A 13,963-nucleotide genomic window follows, 5' to 3' on the forward strand; every position below is an offset into this window, starting at 1 on the left:
TGGGAAGTGAAAGCCATACGTCCAAGCTCCGCACGAGAGCACTAAGGGGACGATCATTTTCGACGTACCTGGTGGGGCATCGCAGCGGGGTGGAGCAGGTAGTGTTGCGTCGGGAGGCAAAAGTGCATCCCGAGGCTTTGGTGCTGAGAAATGACTCAAAGCACTTATCTTCCTTTCTAGCTCGGCAGTTACGAGGGAGTAGTCAGACTGGACGTGAGGCGAGCCGCTCTCACCTTGAGACCGGATGGAAGTCAACGAGCGTGCCGGGGGGCAGGTGGTTCGTGGGGATTTACCTGGCGGAACAGAGTGCGCTGCCATCCCCAAATTGCCTCATCACTATCCGGGTCATCCTCAATCCCTTGGGAAGGAGTGACGTGGGTGGCGGCTGGAGTGGTGTTCCTTTTCAGGAAGGAAAGCCGTGAGTAAGTTCTCGCAGTGAGAACAAGAACCATCCACAAACGCTGCCTCAGTGTGATCGCGGCCCAGACACACCTGGCAGCGTCTATGACCATCAGGAGCGGATAGATATCTACCGCATCCAGGAACTACACAGAGGCCGAAGGGCATCTTTAAAAAGACGCGTCCTGAAAAGGACGTTCAGCGCCTGCTGTGTGTGTTCTTTTAGAGACATTATACTCTTGTGAGGAAAATATACACTTTCAGAAGCGCTGTCGAAGCGCCCAGGGGCATAAAGGATAAAGCCGCTGATACGCACCATAGATTAACAGCAAATGCTCTGCAGAGGTGAGTGGAACAGAAGTGATCTCAGCTCTCTGATCGCACAACCGGTCGGCTCCAAAGAAAAAATCTGAATGGACAGACACACAATTCCCTCGTTTTATACCTGTATGTCCGAGGGAGGGACATGCAAATTCTGTCTGCCAATTTCTCATTGGCCTTTTCTCAAGTTCAGAGGTAACCAAGGCCTTCAAGAAAGACCCCTAGTGTCTCTTCATTCGACACAACCTCGAGTGAGTGGCAGAAGGGGAACTCTCAAACATTTGGTATCTCTGAAAAGCCCAGCGAGTTCTCTAATAATACCCATATATTTACAACTGTAGCATGTATGGACTAAGAAAAACTGTATTTACGATTTCTTTTTATAGTTTGTCTAATGCAACCTTTCTTCACTGAGAAGACACATTTTTTTAATTTTTTGGTTCATAAGATTTTTTTGATAGAGCCATTGCACAAACTAATAATGTACTATTTTCAATAATACGTTTTTCAATAAAATAAAATGTTTATTATGCCCCTACACTACTCAAAAACACAAAAAGAAAACAAATATGGCAAAATTAAAAGGTAACATTTTGCAATACAAGTGTTTGTGCGGATCTCCAAAAAATTAAGTTTTAGGTAAAATTAACATTTTACAATTGTTCATGAAAAATTTTGGGCTGTGCAATATGTAAAACATATTTTAACGATAAGCGCCTTAAAAAAATACTGCTATATCCGATTATATGGTCAACCCCCCTGCCAATACAGTAACTAAAAACCCATATAATATTTTTGCTTTATTGATTTTGCTTTAAAAATTAAATAAAAGTATTGAAACACGAACAAATTTAAATACATTTCTAAATTTAAATTGCACTTTAAACAAAAGAAAAATGTATTTAAATAACAAAGTGATGGCAGTGTGGTGCAGAGGTAGGTGCACCGTTGAGGATTTGCAATGACATCATATCCATTCTAGGGTTCCTGTAGCTCAAGTGGTAGAGCATGGCACTAGCAACACCAGGATCATCGGTTTGATTAGCAGGGAATACACAAAATGTTCAAATGTAAACATTGAATGCACAGTAAGCCTCTTTGAATAAAAGTGTCTGCCAAATGCATAAATGCTTTCCCATTTTTTGCCCACGTACACATGCGTGAGATGGACATTTTTAACTGATGCGCAGTGTCTTGCTGATTTTCAGCATCTTGCGTAGGACGCCCGCATTTTCAGATGTCGTGTTAAGTTAAAATTAACTACACTTTTAAAAACACACCTCGAGAAACCTACATTCTGCTCTGTTTGTGGTGCTGCATCTACCTTTTTTATATATATTTTTTTTGACCAATGACATGTTAGGTTTGAACAGCCCCTCTCAAGCTTTCCTGCTAGCTGTCCTACTGGCTCTGAGTAAATTACCTCAGGAATGATTAAATTACACTTTTGTCAATGGTACATTTATATCTATAACTTCTATTTGTCAAATACTTGTTCGAATGTCGATGTGTGCTACATTTCTTTAAAATAAATGACATTTGCTTGGATATACAAAAATATTCAGACATTTTTAAGTGTGACTTAAATCTCCAAATATTTTTTGTTGTCACTGTATATTCTGTGGTTTCTGCAATGCCTTTATTAATGCTGATGAAAGTTTATGAACCTTTGCCAACCAGATGATGCAACAGCACTTCAGTCGTCATACCACTCTAAAGAGAAATCTTTTATTAATGTATTAGTCATCGCATAATAAGAGTAATATACTTGCACAACATGTCTTGGGAATGAATATGAAATTTGCATATGCAGGTGTCAGTGTATGTTAGTTCTTTCTCGTGTCATTTTAATTATCTCCAGAACAGTATATTTAATGCATTTCTGATCCTCCAGTTATTAAACACATTAGTTTTATTAAATTAGTCGATTAGTTTTAAAAAACCATGGTAAAAGTCAGTTCAGTTTTCATAATGAAATCCATTTATTAAAAGCACATCAGATTTAATCACACTGCTTATGGAAGTAAATCATGATTGTTAATCCTGTAAACTGAAAAATAAATGAGTAAATTATGTTAAATTGATGGTAAAATACCACCAGTTGTGGTTGAGAAATTCACTGCAAAAAATACATGACCATGTTTCAGGCATTACAGTATGTCATATTGATGCCTGTATATTTTAAGGTTCTCTACTGTTAATATTAATTAATTATATAAACTTAATACACTAACCTTCATTAACTATAAAAATCTACTTTACATTTACAAAGTTATTTCCTTGTTTTGATTGCAGAAAGAAATGTACATGTCTGATTCTAATCAAATAAATACTGAATGTTTTAGATGTTGACTGTAATGTGCTGTTTATCTCATTGACTTTCAGCCCAAAGACAATGAATATCACAGGACTGATATTCAATCCGGGTCTGTAAGTCTTTTAATTGATCAGGTAAACATTTTAACAGTTGCGTTTCTTTTTTTAATGAACTAATTCTGCCTGATAATGCTGTTTTTTTGTCTATGTGATGTTAAATACTGCACGTTAAACTGATTATGCCTTTTTTAGTCTTTATGTAAGATATTCAAAGTTGCCTCCAAATGTCTTTTTTCTTGCCAATTAGAATTTTTTAGATTTATTTTTTATTTTATGGGTTTGTAGTATTGCACTGAGCTTACAGGTGTTTGGGCAATTGGTTATGTTCAGACCTTGTGTTAATGTGTGTTTGCCCCCAGCAGGGTAGAAAGCTCCACCGCACACTTCCCCGAGATCAGGCCCAGCTACTGTTACTCCAACACGACTACAGACACCAGCAGAACTGCCCCACCACACCACATGACGAGGTAAAAACAGAAACAGTATCTGCACATCTACATGTTATGGCCTCTCATTCTTTATGCTGTTCCTTCTGCACACTATAAACATTAATCATGTGGAACTGGCATTCAGATGGCAGGAATGATGGAATCTCTGGACAATCATCATGTGAATATGAATCATATCGATGTCAGGATTCCTCATGTTCAATCCAGACTGGGATCAGGAAGTAACTCCAGTCCCTGCACTCCAGCACTCCAGCGAGCTGCCAAACACCCGGTACAACACCACAAATAAAATCACATCTGTCCCTCAGTCTGATATGAAAGAGTCAACTCACGAGGAATCAAATCTTGACCTTTTAAGATAAAAGAGCTTTCATACTTTCAGAAATCAATGCTTCCTCCTTAGTCCAAAAAAGGACATTTATGGGGATTCTCACGAAACCATTCATTTCCAAAAGCATCGTAAGCCTAAGTAGATTGTAGAATTCATCTTACGTTTCATCTGTTTTGCGTTACTTTCCCAAAGCCATCAAAACTTAAGTAGTATTTGAAAATGCTTGTAGACTTACGTGAGTTCTGGAGTAATCGTACAGCGCTAAGAACATCGTAAGGTCACAGACTTATGCAGACACCTGCAGGACAATCGCAAAATTGCCCGTAATAAAATGTAAATGCCTATAGCCAAATTTTATGATCATTTAATATCATTATACATATGTCAGAGAGAGGAAAAAGTCAGTAACTTACTGCCATGCCTGAAAAGCATCTGTATATATTGGCTCCTCATCTGATCTTCCACTCTGACACCCAAGGGCGCTCTCGCCCGCATCTCACCTGTGTAGCATTGTTGTAACCGTTATCACTTTTGGGAGTAAAGAGCAGTCCTCCCTTTGACTGGTGAATGTCCCTAAAGCACAGCATCTGTGAGTCACCTTATTTTGAGCTACGCAATAACGGTGATCTCGTTATATTCAATTAATGCTTGTCATGGGCAGGACCAAACACAGGGCCTCAGCTGTCTTCACTAATCCTGGAAACTTTTATCTCAACCAACAGAGCAATTTGTGAAAATGAAATATTAAAAATGCACACCTGAAGAATGAAGCAGTGATTGTGTAAATAAATAGTTCCTTCTCCACAAAATTATCGTAGAACTATATGTAATTATATAATGAATTATGTTAAATGTGTATAAACTTTTCCAGCAAGGTAAATTACAAATGTTTATAAAGTTATGCACAAATATATTGAAGATGCATTGACGAGCAGCACAGTCACATTTCAGCACATCGCACAGGGACAGCAACTCTCTTAAGTATCACTTAAAGTGCATTCTTGCACGTTTATTTTAAGATCAGTTTTGGGAAAGACACATAAAAAATAACGAGCGTTTGTATAATTGCCCGTTAAGCACATTTTACCCCCAATTCTCATTACTGTAATGTACCCTGACATTTTACTTTTACTCTTCACATGTTTTAATGATGATTCTCATTACTTAAAAACATGTTTTTTACTGTATTACAGTAAAAAAAGAAAATGCTATCGTACAGTGATTTTTTACATTCAAATCTGTGAACATGAAAGGCAGTGCCAAAGGAGTACTACAGTGATTTATAAATACTTTACAATTTAAATAACTTTTGGTAAAAAGAATTGGGGGGTAAAATGTGCTTAACTGTCATGAAAATAATGTCACAATGTAAAAAAATTATTGACACAAAAATTTGGTTTGTTTTCAATATGCAAAGTAGAATTGAGTAAAATCACCAGAACATTTTCTTGACAGGTTTCATAAGAATCACCCTTTATGAAACTAAACTAAGAGTTGCTCGTTCTGAACTTCTGCAACTTTCTGATGTTACATTGATGAATTCATTATTAATATGCTATTATATTCCACCAGAAGAACTAACAAAAAGAGTAAAATATGGTAGCATCTGTGTAATTCAGGGATTCAGCATTACATATTGAAAAATACTTTATCTGACCTAGAGGAGTAAAATACTGTGATTGGTGTTGATTTCAGAACATGAATGTGTGCTCCGGTCGAGAGATTCAACACAGCAGCTCCATGTCTGATGTTGCAACTCCACTCTCTCCTACACTGGATGATGTGTTCTTCAACCCTGATGATCAACCACCCAAGGTTTGTCATGATGTTCCTCAGGTTCCTACTGGTTCTTGAAGTCTTTGCTTGAAGAACTGTTTCTTACTTTATGAATTCAGACCCCAAAAAAGTATTTTATACTCTCAAAGCCAGTCAAAGGTAACTTCAGTAAACCCTTTGGACTGTCTAACTGTATTCTCCTTTGAAAGACACTTTTTAGTTTGTTGTCCAGGTGTCTGAATGATCTAAAATGTATAACAATTAATATATAAGTCAAAAGTAAATATAAAACAATGAATTAGTACAGTATATTGAAATTGATGTGTAATATGCTATTTTTGCTATAAAAGATGTTTAGGTACAAAACACAGGTCACCAATTAATGGTCTTGGATGTAACAGCATACTTGTAACGTACCTACGTCTTGAAAACAGGATACAAAAAAATGTGTAACTGTGATCTGTTACAGTTACTTAAAACCCAACATAATCAGATTACAGTTACATTTGTTCAAAAATGGTATTACTAGAAGGATAAAATTGTTTTTTTATTGATATCAAAAGAAAAACAAAAAATGATCTTCCTAACATAAAATTATATAGAGCGCTGCTTGTTTAGAGTGGTACAGACCCTCAGATGTAGGCTCGACATGTCTTCTGGTTCTCTCTCATGACTCACGTGAGTCAGAGGACCACTTACATTTGTATGCGCAAATAACACCTGTCTCACATCACGGGTGGGGTTGAGAGGACAGCCGACTGCGAGCGGGAGGGGCTCCTGGCCAACCGCCTGGAGCGGAAGAACCACTGCCAGGGGCGGGGGAGACCCCTTCCGTCCACCGAAAACACGGCAGGGCAATGCGGCTCGCTTCGTGTGTGCGCTTGTAAAATGTATAGGCTATTTAAAGACTCATTATTACGGTTTAATATTTCTCTGTAATGTAGAACAGTGTTAGCAATGTTAATGTCTTTGTCAGTCCTGGAACTCGAACCACTTTCTGATGCCCCCCCAAAAATATATTTAAGTAATTCAATTAATATCATAAACGTGCGACTAGTCGACTAATGGCTTGAATTAACACCTACTAGTTGACTAGGAAAAGGTTTGGTAGCCCTACTCCCTCCACCGTACTTCACCACTGGGATGATGTTTGTATGCCGTGGCCTTTTTAGTGCTGTGTTCTTCCCAAACAATTCAACCTTACTTTCATTTGTCCACAAAACATTTTCCCAGTAGCATTGTGGTCTGTCTAGGTGGTCTTTGGCAAACTTCAGGTTTGACTTTTTTAGTTTTAAAGTAGCTCTAAACCACAACTCCAATCTCATTTCATTAACTGGATGCCAGGTTTGTCAACTCCTTACTCTAATTAGCTTTTGTTGACATCATAAATCTAGGGGTTCAATTACTTTTTCCACAGCAGTGTGAATGTTTAATGGGATGTGTCCAATAAATACATGAGAGATTATAATTATTTGTGTGTTGTTAGCTTAAGCACGTTGTGTTTCTCTATACTTGTGACTTTGATGCAGATGAGATCACATTATATGACCAATTAATGCAGGAAACCAGTCACATCATTTTTCTTACCACTGTATACAAATTATACTTTTTCAACTTGTGAAATGCTCTTATTAAATTTAAAATGTCACATTTAATTTTTTCAAATTAAATTTAAATGAAATAATTTTGATTCTAAACTGGACTAAACAGCATTCCTTTAGTCCTTTATTTTGAGTACTTAGGGTTTATTATTTCCTAATTGTACAAGGTATTATGATTTCAAGCTTAAATGAATGTGAATGTGTAAACAACTATGATATATATATATATATTATTGTCTAAAACAAAGTGTTCAGTACATGTGTGCTGTTAAGTATCACCACAGGGTGTGTTTTAAAATAATGATAGCTTGCAATATATCGTAGCAGCGGACGTTCTGAGTTTATTTTTAGCTTTTATGGTTTTAAACTGAATAACGTTACTTTCAAAATGCTTTTGATTTTAAATTGTGGTGTTACAGTGGTTTTGATGAAGTTTTTTCTTTATATACTTCTCACGATCTACTTATAAAGTCATTAAACTGTTATTAATGCAGATTCATGCGTTTGGGTTCCATATATTGAGATCTTTCCGGTTATCATTATAGGTAATATCAGGGTTTTACTTGTGCAGTGTTAGAAAGCTCTGTATAGGTGGCAGCTGCTAAAAATGTGGTCAAAACAGCTTCCTCTTCCAATGGGTGGTGTCTTCCTTCCTTAAATGTGACACATGCATTCACAACAGAAATGTGGTCAGCACTTTAAAAACCACCGTGAAGGATGAGTTATGGCACAGAAACTTAGGTCAAATGCACCGAATGATGAATACTATGAATGAAACAAACAGAGTTCACTTCATTATGGCTACATTGAAAACTAAAGTGCCTTTAGTAGCTCAGGATCAGAGCTAATGCCTTGAATATGAATGTAAAAACTACAAATATTCTAATGTTAAAAATCAGAAACCAGATTTAAACATAATCTCATGATTTTCTTAAATATTTCTCTCAAGATTCCAGAGCGAACAACCTCAAAGTTCAAAGAGCCCTTGACCCATCGTAGATTTGGATCCACGTAAGTTTATTTGCATTTGTGCTGTTTGTAATGCATGAACCATTTCAAATTAGATTGAGTTAGGCGCTTAACTGTTTCTACTCTTCGCAAAGTTATTATTCTGAAGCCTACTTTTGATCTTTTTGTGTTTTGTGTCTTTTTCTATCTCCTTCTTCCATCAGAGGTCATCAGTGTCCTCTGGACAATAGTGTCAATATGTTTTACTCCAGCAGCTCAACAAGCAGCAGTCAGTCAGGTACGAGTATCAAATTACGTTTTACTTCTGTTACTCATTTAAATCTGCATCACTGCAGAATAGGGTACATTATATCAGTAAAAATCCCTGTATGTGGTCATGTACGTCTAGTTTTTAGACATTCTTCTTTTTTGCAGGTTACCATAAGGTCGATGGTCCACCTCAACAGAACAGACTGTCAAACTCTCAAAGTCCAACTTCACCACAAAACCAGGTAGGCCTACTGTATATTTCTCTGTGAAAATATATACTACTCAAATGTAGTATTAACACTCATTTAAATAACTGACAATGCCTATTCCACAAGTAAAATATGATTACATTGCAAATGGTAACACCATGGATTACTCTGGTTATTATGGGGGTTAATCGTGTTTGTTTTGTGTGTTTCAGGGTTTTGAAATTAAGTCACACTTCAGTCCATTAGTGAAGTTAGCGGAGTACTCTTCCTCGAGTGATGATGATGATGATGAGAAGAGCAGGTAATCTCACCTTTATAAAGTTGTGGTAGCGATATCCTGTGAGCTGTAGTAAACCTGTCAACAGAAAGGTTAAACAAGTTATCGCATACCATAAAATATGGCCTTGACTTTCAAGGTAAATATAGCAGCTATTGAAAGCCCTTGTTAATAGTTATTCAAAATATTTTATCAACAGTACACCCAAAATAATACAGCTACCCAGCCTCTACTGGATCTTACTGCTACACTAAGAATGTAGTCCCTGTGACGCTGACTTCCTGTCATTCTGCCAGTGTTTTACCTCTGCAAAACTACATATATTTTATACTGTATGTAATTAGGATACTGTATTTTTAGGGGGTGGAATTGCTGTATAGGCAATAGCTGTTTCTGAAGGCAAGATATTATCTGATCAGTTGACTAGTAATTCAGGAAACCCACCGATTGGTCCGTTTTGTAAATATGTAGATTTGCACATCCTTAAAGGTGATGTAAGTGATTTTAGCGTTCTGAAGCTTTAACGTGACTGAGCCATTAAATTAGCCACACCCCTCATTACAAAGCCCTACCCTCCAAAGATAATTTTGAGACCAAGCCGGGCAAATGAGCAGCATTATTTGTTCCTGCGACTGTCAAATTCAACAGTGGCACAATAGCGCCCTCAACTGACAAACATTATGAATCGTAGCCTCAATCATCCGCTTCAAATGCAACACTATGAGAACGAGCAAAATGATTGACAGGTGAGAAGCATCACTGTTCAAGATTCACGGACACATTTTTGTTAGTATATCTTTAAGGGAGTAGGAAAAATCTTTGCACCTTTAATTATCAACCGCTACACTAAAAACATTACTCTGTGGCTGATCTTGATTCAATCATGAACAGTGGTTCCACGTGTGTAAAATGAATTTTCTTAACTTAAAATTATTATGTAATCTCAACACAAACACTTTGTGTAGAAAGAAATAAGTTCAATGTCACCTCGTGTCAATGTAACTCAAATAAATCTCATTTATTTGTTTATGTACAAACAATAGGAATGTTAGCATGCTAAAAACATGCTTGTTGGAAGGACTACAGAGCAAGGTTATTGTCGTAAATTAAAATGAAGAGCAAAACGAAATGATAAAAAAATTAAAATTGTAAACGGAAATAAAAATAGAAAATATAAAAAATGAAAACTAAAGTACAATTAACAAAGAACTAACAATTAAGACAAAAAATTTATGTATCTGTTTGTTGCAGATCTCCAGTGAGAAATGGAAGGCATTTGTTATCCAGAGGACAGTCTCATGATATAGTTCTCCAGCCTCAGCACCATCTCAAACAGCAGCAGGTACAGTCATCTTCATCTTCAGTGTTATCAGGCTGTCGTTGTAGGTAACAGGATTAAATGAACAACAAGCACATCAGCATGTTTCTTCTCTGTGAGGGATTGAAGCATTCAAGATCATTTAATCATTCAAAGACACTTCAGTACTAGTGTGCTTCAAAGCAGCACTGTTTATTGTGAAATTAATTCTACTTAAAAGTGTATTATTGTAATATTGAAGCTTATTCCACCAATGATGAGTGGCATATTCATTGTCATCAGTTCCAAAACATCTTTCAAGTCCTAAATTGCAAGATGACATTGATAGATTTGACATGATTCACAAATTGTTGTTGTATTTAACTAGTGTTCCATGTTTGTTCAGCAGAGTGCAGCAAAGGCAACACATAATATCCATCAAAGACCTGTGGCATCTCAATCTAGTGACATTTATCATCTTCCTGACCTCCTGCACAAGAGCCCCATACATCAACTCACCTACCACCAACCCAGTACTCAAACCTCACTGGATGTATGTCTGTTACTTTTGCAACACATCTGCACTCACTACACAGTGTCTCATGTTTCATGTTCTTTCAAGTAGATGAAATGCAATAGTTGTCTTTCATAGAAAAGATGTTTGACAGTATTGTTCAGTAAGATTGGGTTCAGTGAGATTCCACTAGAGGGAGCTGTTAAACTCAACTGCCTCTGTTTAAGCTGTGTCACTCATTGGCACATTATAAAGTTTGCACAGATGTTAAACTGTTAATAAGCCAGTTAGTATTCAGCTATACATGCAATATAAACCATCCAAAAACCCTGTAGTCCCATGTGTTTAAGTCTTAAATAGATACAATTAAATTGTTATGTTTTTAATTCTTCTAATAAAATAATATTATGATGTCAGTTATATAAGTTACTGTCGGTCGGTCTGTCTCTCGCTCTCTCTCTCTGTCTGTCTGTCTCTCTCTCTCTGTCTGTCTGTCTGGCTGTCTCTATCCATCCATCCATCTCTTGTGTTATTGTGTGTTTACAGAAAATGCTGAATAATCAGGCAGTAAAAAGTACATCATCCTCTTCATCATTCTCATCGTTTATCGACCCTCGATTGCTGCAGATCTCTCCACCTCAGAGTACACAAGGATACGGTCAAGGTGAGTCCATATCTCTGACTCTGATATAGGCACTACACACACTTAACATATATATGAATAAAGTTCTATCTTTGTGTCTGTGTGTGTGTGTGTGTGTGTGTGTGTGTGTGTGTGTGTGTGTGTGTTAGTGAATGTGAATGTGAGGTGTGACCCGTGCAGGAGAGAGCCCCACAGGAAGGGTTCAGTGGTGAACGTTAACCCTACTAACATCCGGCCTCAGAGTGATGCGCCAGAGATTCGCAAATACAAGAAAAAGTTCAATACTGAAGTGTTGTGTGCTAGTCTGTGGGGTAAGACTCATATATCACTCTTTAAAGTGAAAGTCCTGGAGTATACAGCTGTAGTTCAGCTTTACAGCACTTTTTGAATTGAAATACAATTTTATTATTTTAATATTTTTGTTGGTGTGTTCCTGCTATTTAACAGTAGTGTAGTGTCCCTCACTTGTTGTGTGTTTGTGTAGGTGTGAATTTGTTGGTGGGCACAGAGAGTGGTCTGTGGCTGCTAGACCGCAGTGGTCAGGGTAAAGTTTACTCTCTCATCAGCCGCAGACGCTTTCAACAGATGGATGTACTGGAGGGACTCAATGTATTAATCACCATATCAGGTATTCGGTATGAATGCAAATATAATTAAGATACATGGCAACTGTAAACAGCCTAAAGTTACTCTAAGGTTATTGTAATGTCAGTCGGTTCTTATCACAAAATAAAACAGACCCCAACGCAAAACAGTTGGTTTCCTTTTATTACATGGCAACTTTCCAAATAAATAAATAAATGGAAATTAATTATTGACTATAGAGAGACCTGCATGGCAATATAGAAAACCAGTTGCCTAGGACAATTGTAAAGTTAAGTGCTTATTATACAAAAATATTTTACAAAATAAAACATAAAATCTTATTGTATAATAACATAATAACCAATAAATATATTAGACAAGCTTAAAAACAAAATTCTCCATGTGCAGCAATGACAGATTGACATTCTAGCTGTCAGTTTGTCCAGATACTCAGATGACCTTTCACCCCACACTTCCTGTAGCACTTGCCATAGATGTGACTGTCTTGTCGGGCACTTCTCACACACCTTACAGTCTAGCTGATCCCACAAAAGATCAATGGGGTTAAGATCCATAACACTCTTTTCCAATTATCTGTTGTCCAATGTCTGTGTTTCTTTTAACCTTTTCTTCTGTTTTTCTGTTTCAAAAGTGTTTTTTTCTTTGCAATTCTTCCCATAAGGCCTGCACCCCTGAGTCTTCTCTTTACTGTTGTACATGAAACTGGTGTTGAGCAGGTAGAATTCAATGAAGCTGTCAGCAGAGGACATGTGAGGTGTCTGTTTCTCAAACTAGAGACTCTGATGTTCTTATCCTCTTGTTTAGTTGTACATCTGGTCTTCCGCATCTCTTTCTGTTCTTGTTAGAGTCAGTTTTCCTTTGTCTTTGAAGACTGTAGTGTACACCTTTGAATGAAATCTTCAGTTTTTTGGCAATTTCAAGCATTGTATAGCCTTCATTCCTCAAAACAATGATTGACTGACGAGTTTCAAGAGAAAACTGTTTCTTTTTTGCCATTTTGTGTTTACGTTTCATGTATTGTTTATGGTCGCTCTGTTTAAGTGTGCTATAAAAACAAACTTTGATTTGATAATATTGCCCTTAAGACATGACAGTCCATTGGATACTCTGGCAACTCAAAAACAAAATACTATGTTAAGCTTCATTTAACAAACCAAATATCTTTCAGCTGTGTTTGATATAATGGCAAGTGATTTTGTAGTACCAAATGATCAATTTAGCATGATTACTCAAGGATAAGGTGTTGGAGTGATGCTGCTGTCTAGATTTTATCAAAAATGACATTTAAATTGTAACTGTAGTGGAATACATCAACAGTGATGGCGCTGTTTTTTACATCAGTAATGTCCTGACTATACTTTGACTATACTTTATCAGTTGAATGCCACTTTGTTGAATTAAAGTACCAATTTCCTTCTGAAACTTTTGGCTGTGTGTGTGTGTGTGTATGTGTCGGGGAGCGGTAGTGTAGTGGTTAGCGCACTGCGCTATGAACCTGGCGACCTGAGTTCGATTCCCGCTCATAGCCAACACCAGTGACGAATATCTGAACCGGTCCCGGGCCTCCCCTAGGTCGACTCAGCCTAAAATGAGTACCTGGTGTGGTGTGTAAACATTGCCACTGGGGAGACAAAAGGCGGTCGGGTGTTGTGCTGCCCACCCACCCCCTCGTGTACCGTTCCGGCCTTCATAGGTGCTCGCTAACAGCACTTGCCCCTACAGTCTGTTAAGGCTAAATGGGGGATCTTTATCTTTGTTGTGTGTGTGTGTGTGTGTGTGTGTGTGTGTGTGTGTGTGTGTGTGTGTGTGTATAGTGTCTTTTAAATAATCAATTGTGTCAGTGTAGTTCTAGCCAGTGTTGGGTGTAATACAATTACGAAGTAATTAGTTGCTGTAATCAAATAACATATTTGTTCAAAGGTGGAATACCGCATTTAAAAATCTTG

General features: G+C 37.3%; 1 protein-coding gene across 3 annotated transcripts in view; it reads left to right on the forward strand.

Annotated features, from left to right (window-relative positions):
* si:zfos-2326c3.2 (mitogen-activated protein kinase kinase kinase kinase 4) overlaps positions 1-13,963 on the forward strand; it is a 79,962-nt gene that overhangs the window by 42,667 nt on the left and 23,332 nt on the right. The window contains exons 14-26 of one of the 3 annotated variants that reach the window (XM_052149331.1): positions 3,106-3,171; positions 3,456-3,563; positions 3,670-3,816; positions 5,572-5,691; positions 8,203-8,264; positions 8,426-8,499; positions 8,637-8,713; positions 8,893-8,981; positions 10,209-10,299; positions 10,661-10,807; positions 11,315-11,432; positions 11,561-11,722; positions 11,896-12,039. In XM_052149331.1, coding sequence (XP_052005291.1) covers positions 3,106-3,171; positions 3,456-3,563; positions 3,670-3,816; positions 5,572-5,691; positions 8,203-8,264; positions 8,426-8,499; positions 8,637-8,713; positions 8,893-8,981; positions 10,209-10,299; positions 10,661-10,807; positions 11,315-11,432; positions 11,561-11,722; positions 11,896-12,039 — 1,405 coding nt within the window. The remainder of the gene's footprint in view (positions 1-3,105; positions 3,172-3,455; positions 3,564-3,669; positions 3,817-5,571; positions 5,692-8,202; positions 8,265-8,425; positions 8,500-8,636; positions 8,714-8,892; positions 8,982-10,208; positions 10,300-10,660; positions 10,808-11,314; positions 11,433-11,560; positions 11,723-11,895; positions 12,040-13,963) is intronic. The other 2 variants (XM_052149332.1, XM_052149333.1) reach the window with 2 other exon arrangements.

This window comes from Xyrauchen texanus, chromosome 19 (genome assembly GCF_025860055.1).
Source record: "Xyrauchen texanus isolate HMW12.3.18 chromosome 19, RBS_HiC_50CHRs, whole genome shotgun sequence".
Lineage (NCBI taxonomy): Eukaryota > Metazoa > Chordata > Actinopteri > Cypriniformes > Catostomidae > Xyrauchen > Xyrauchen texanus.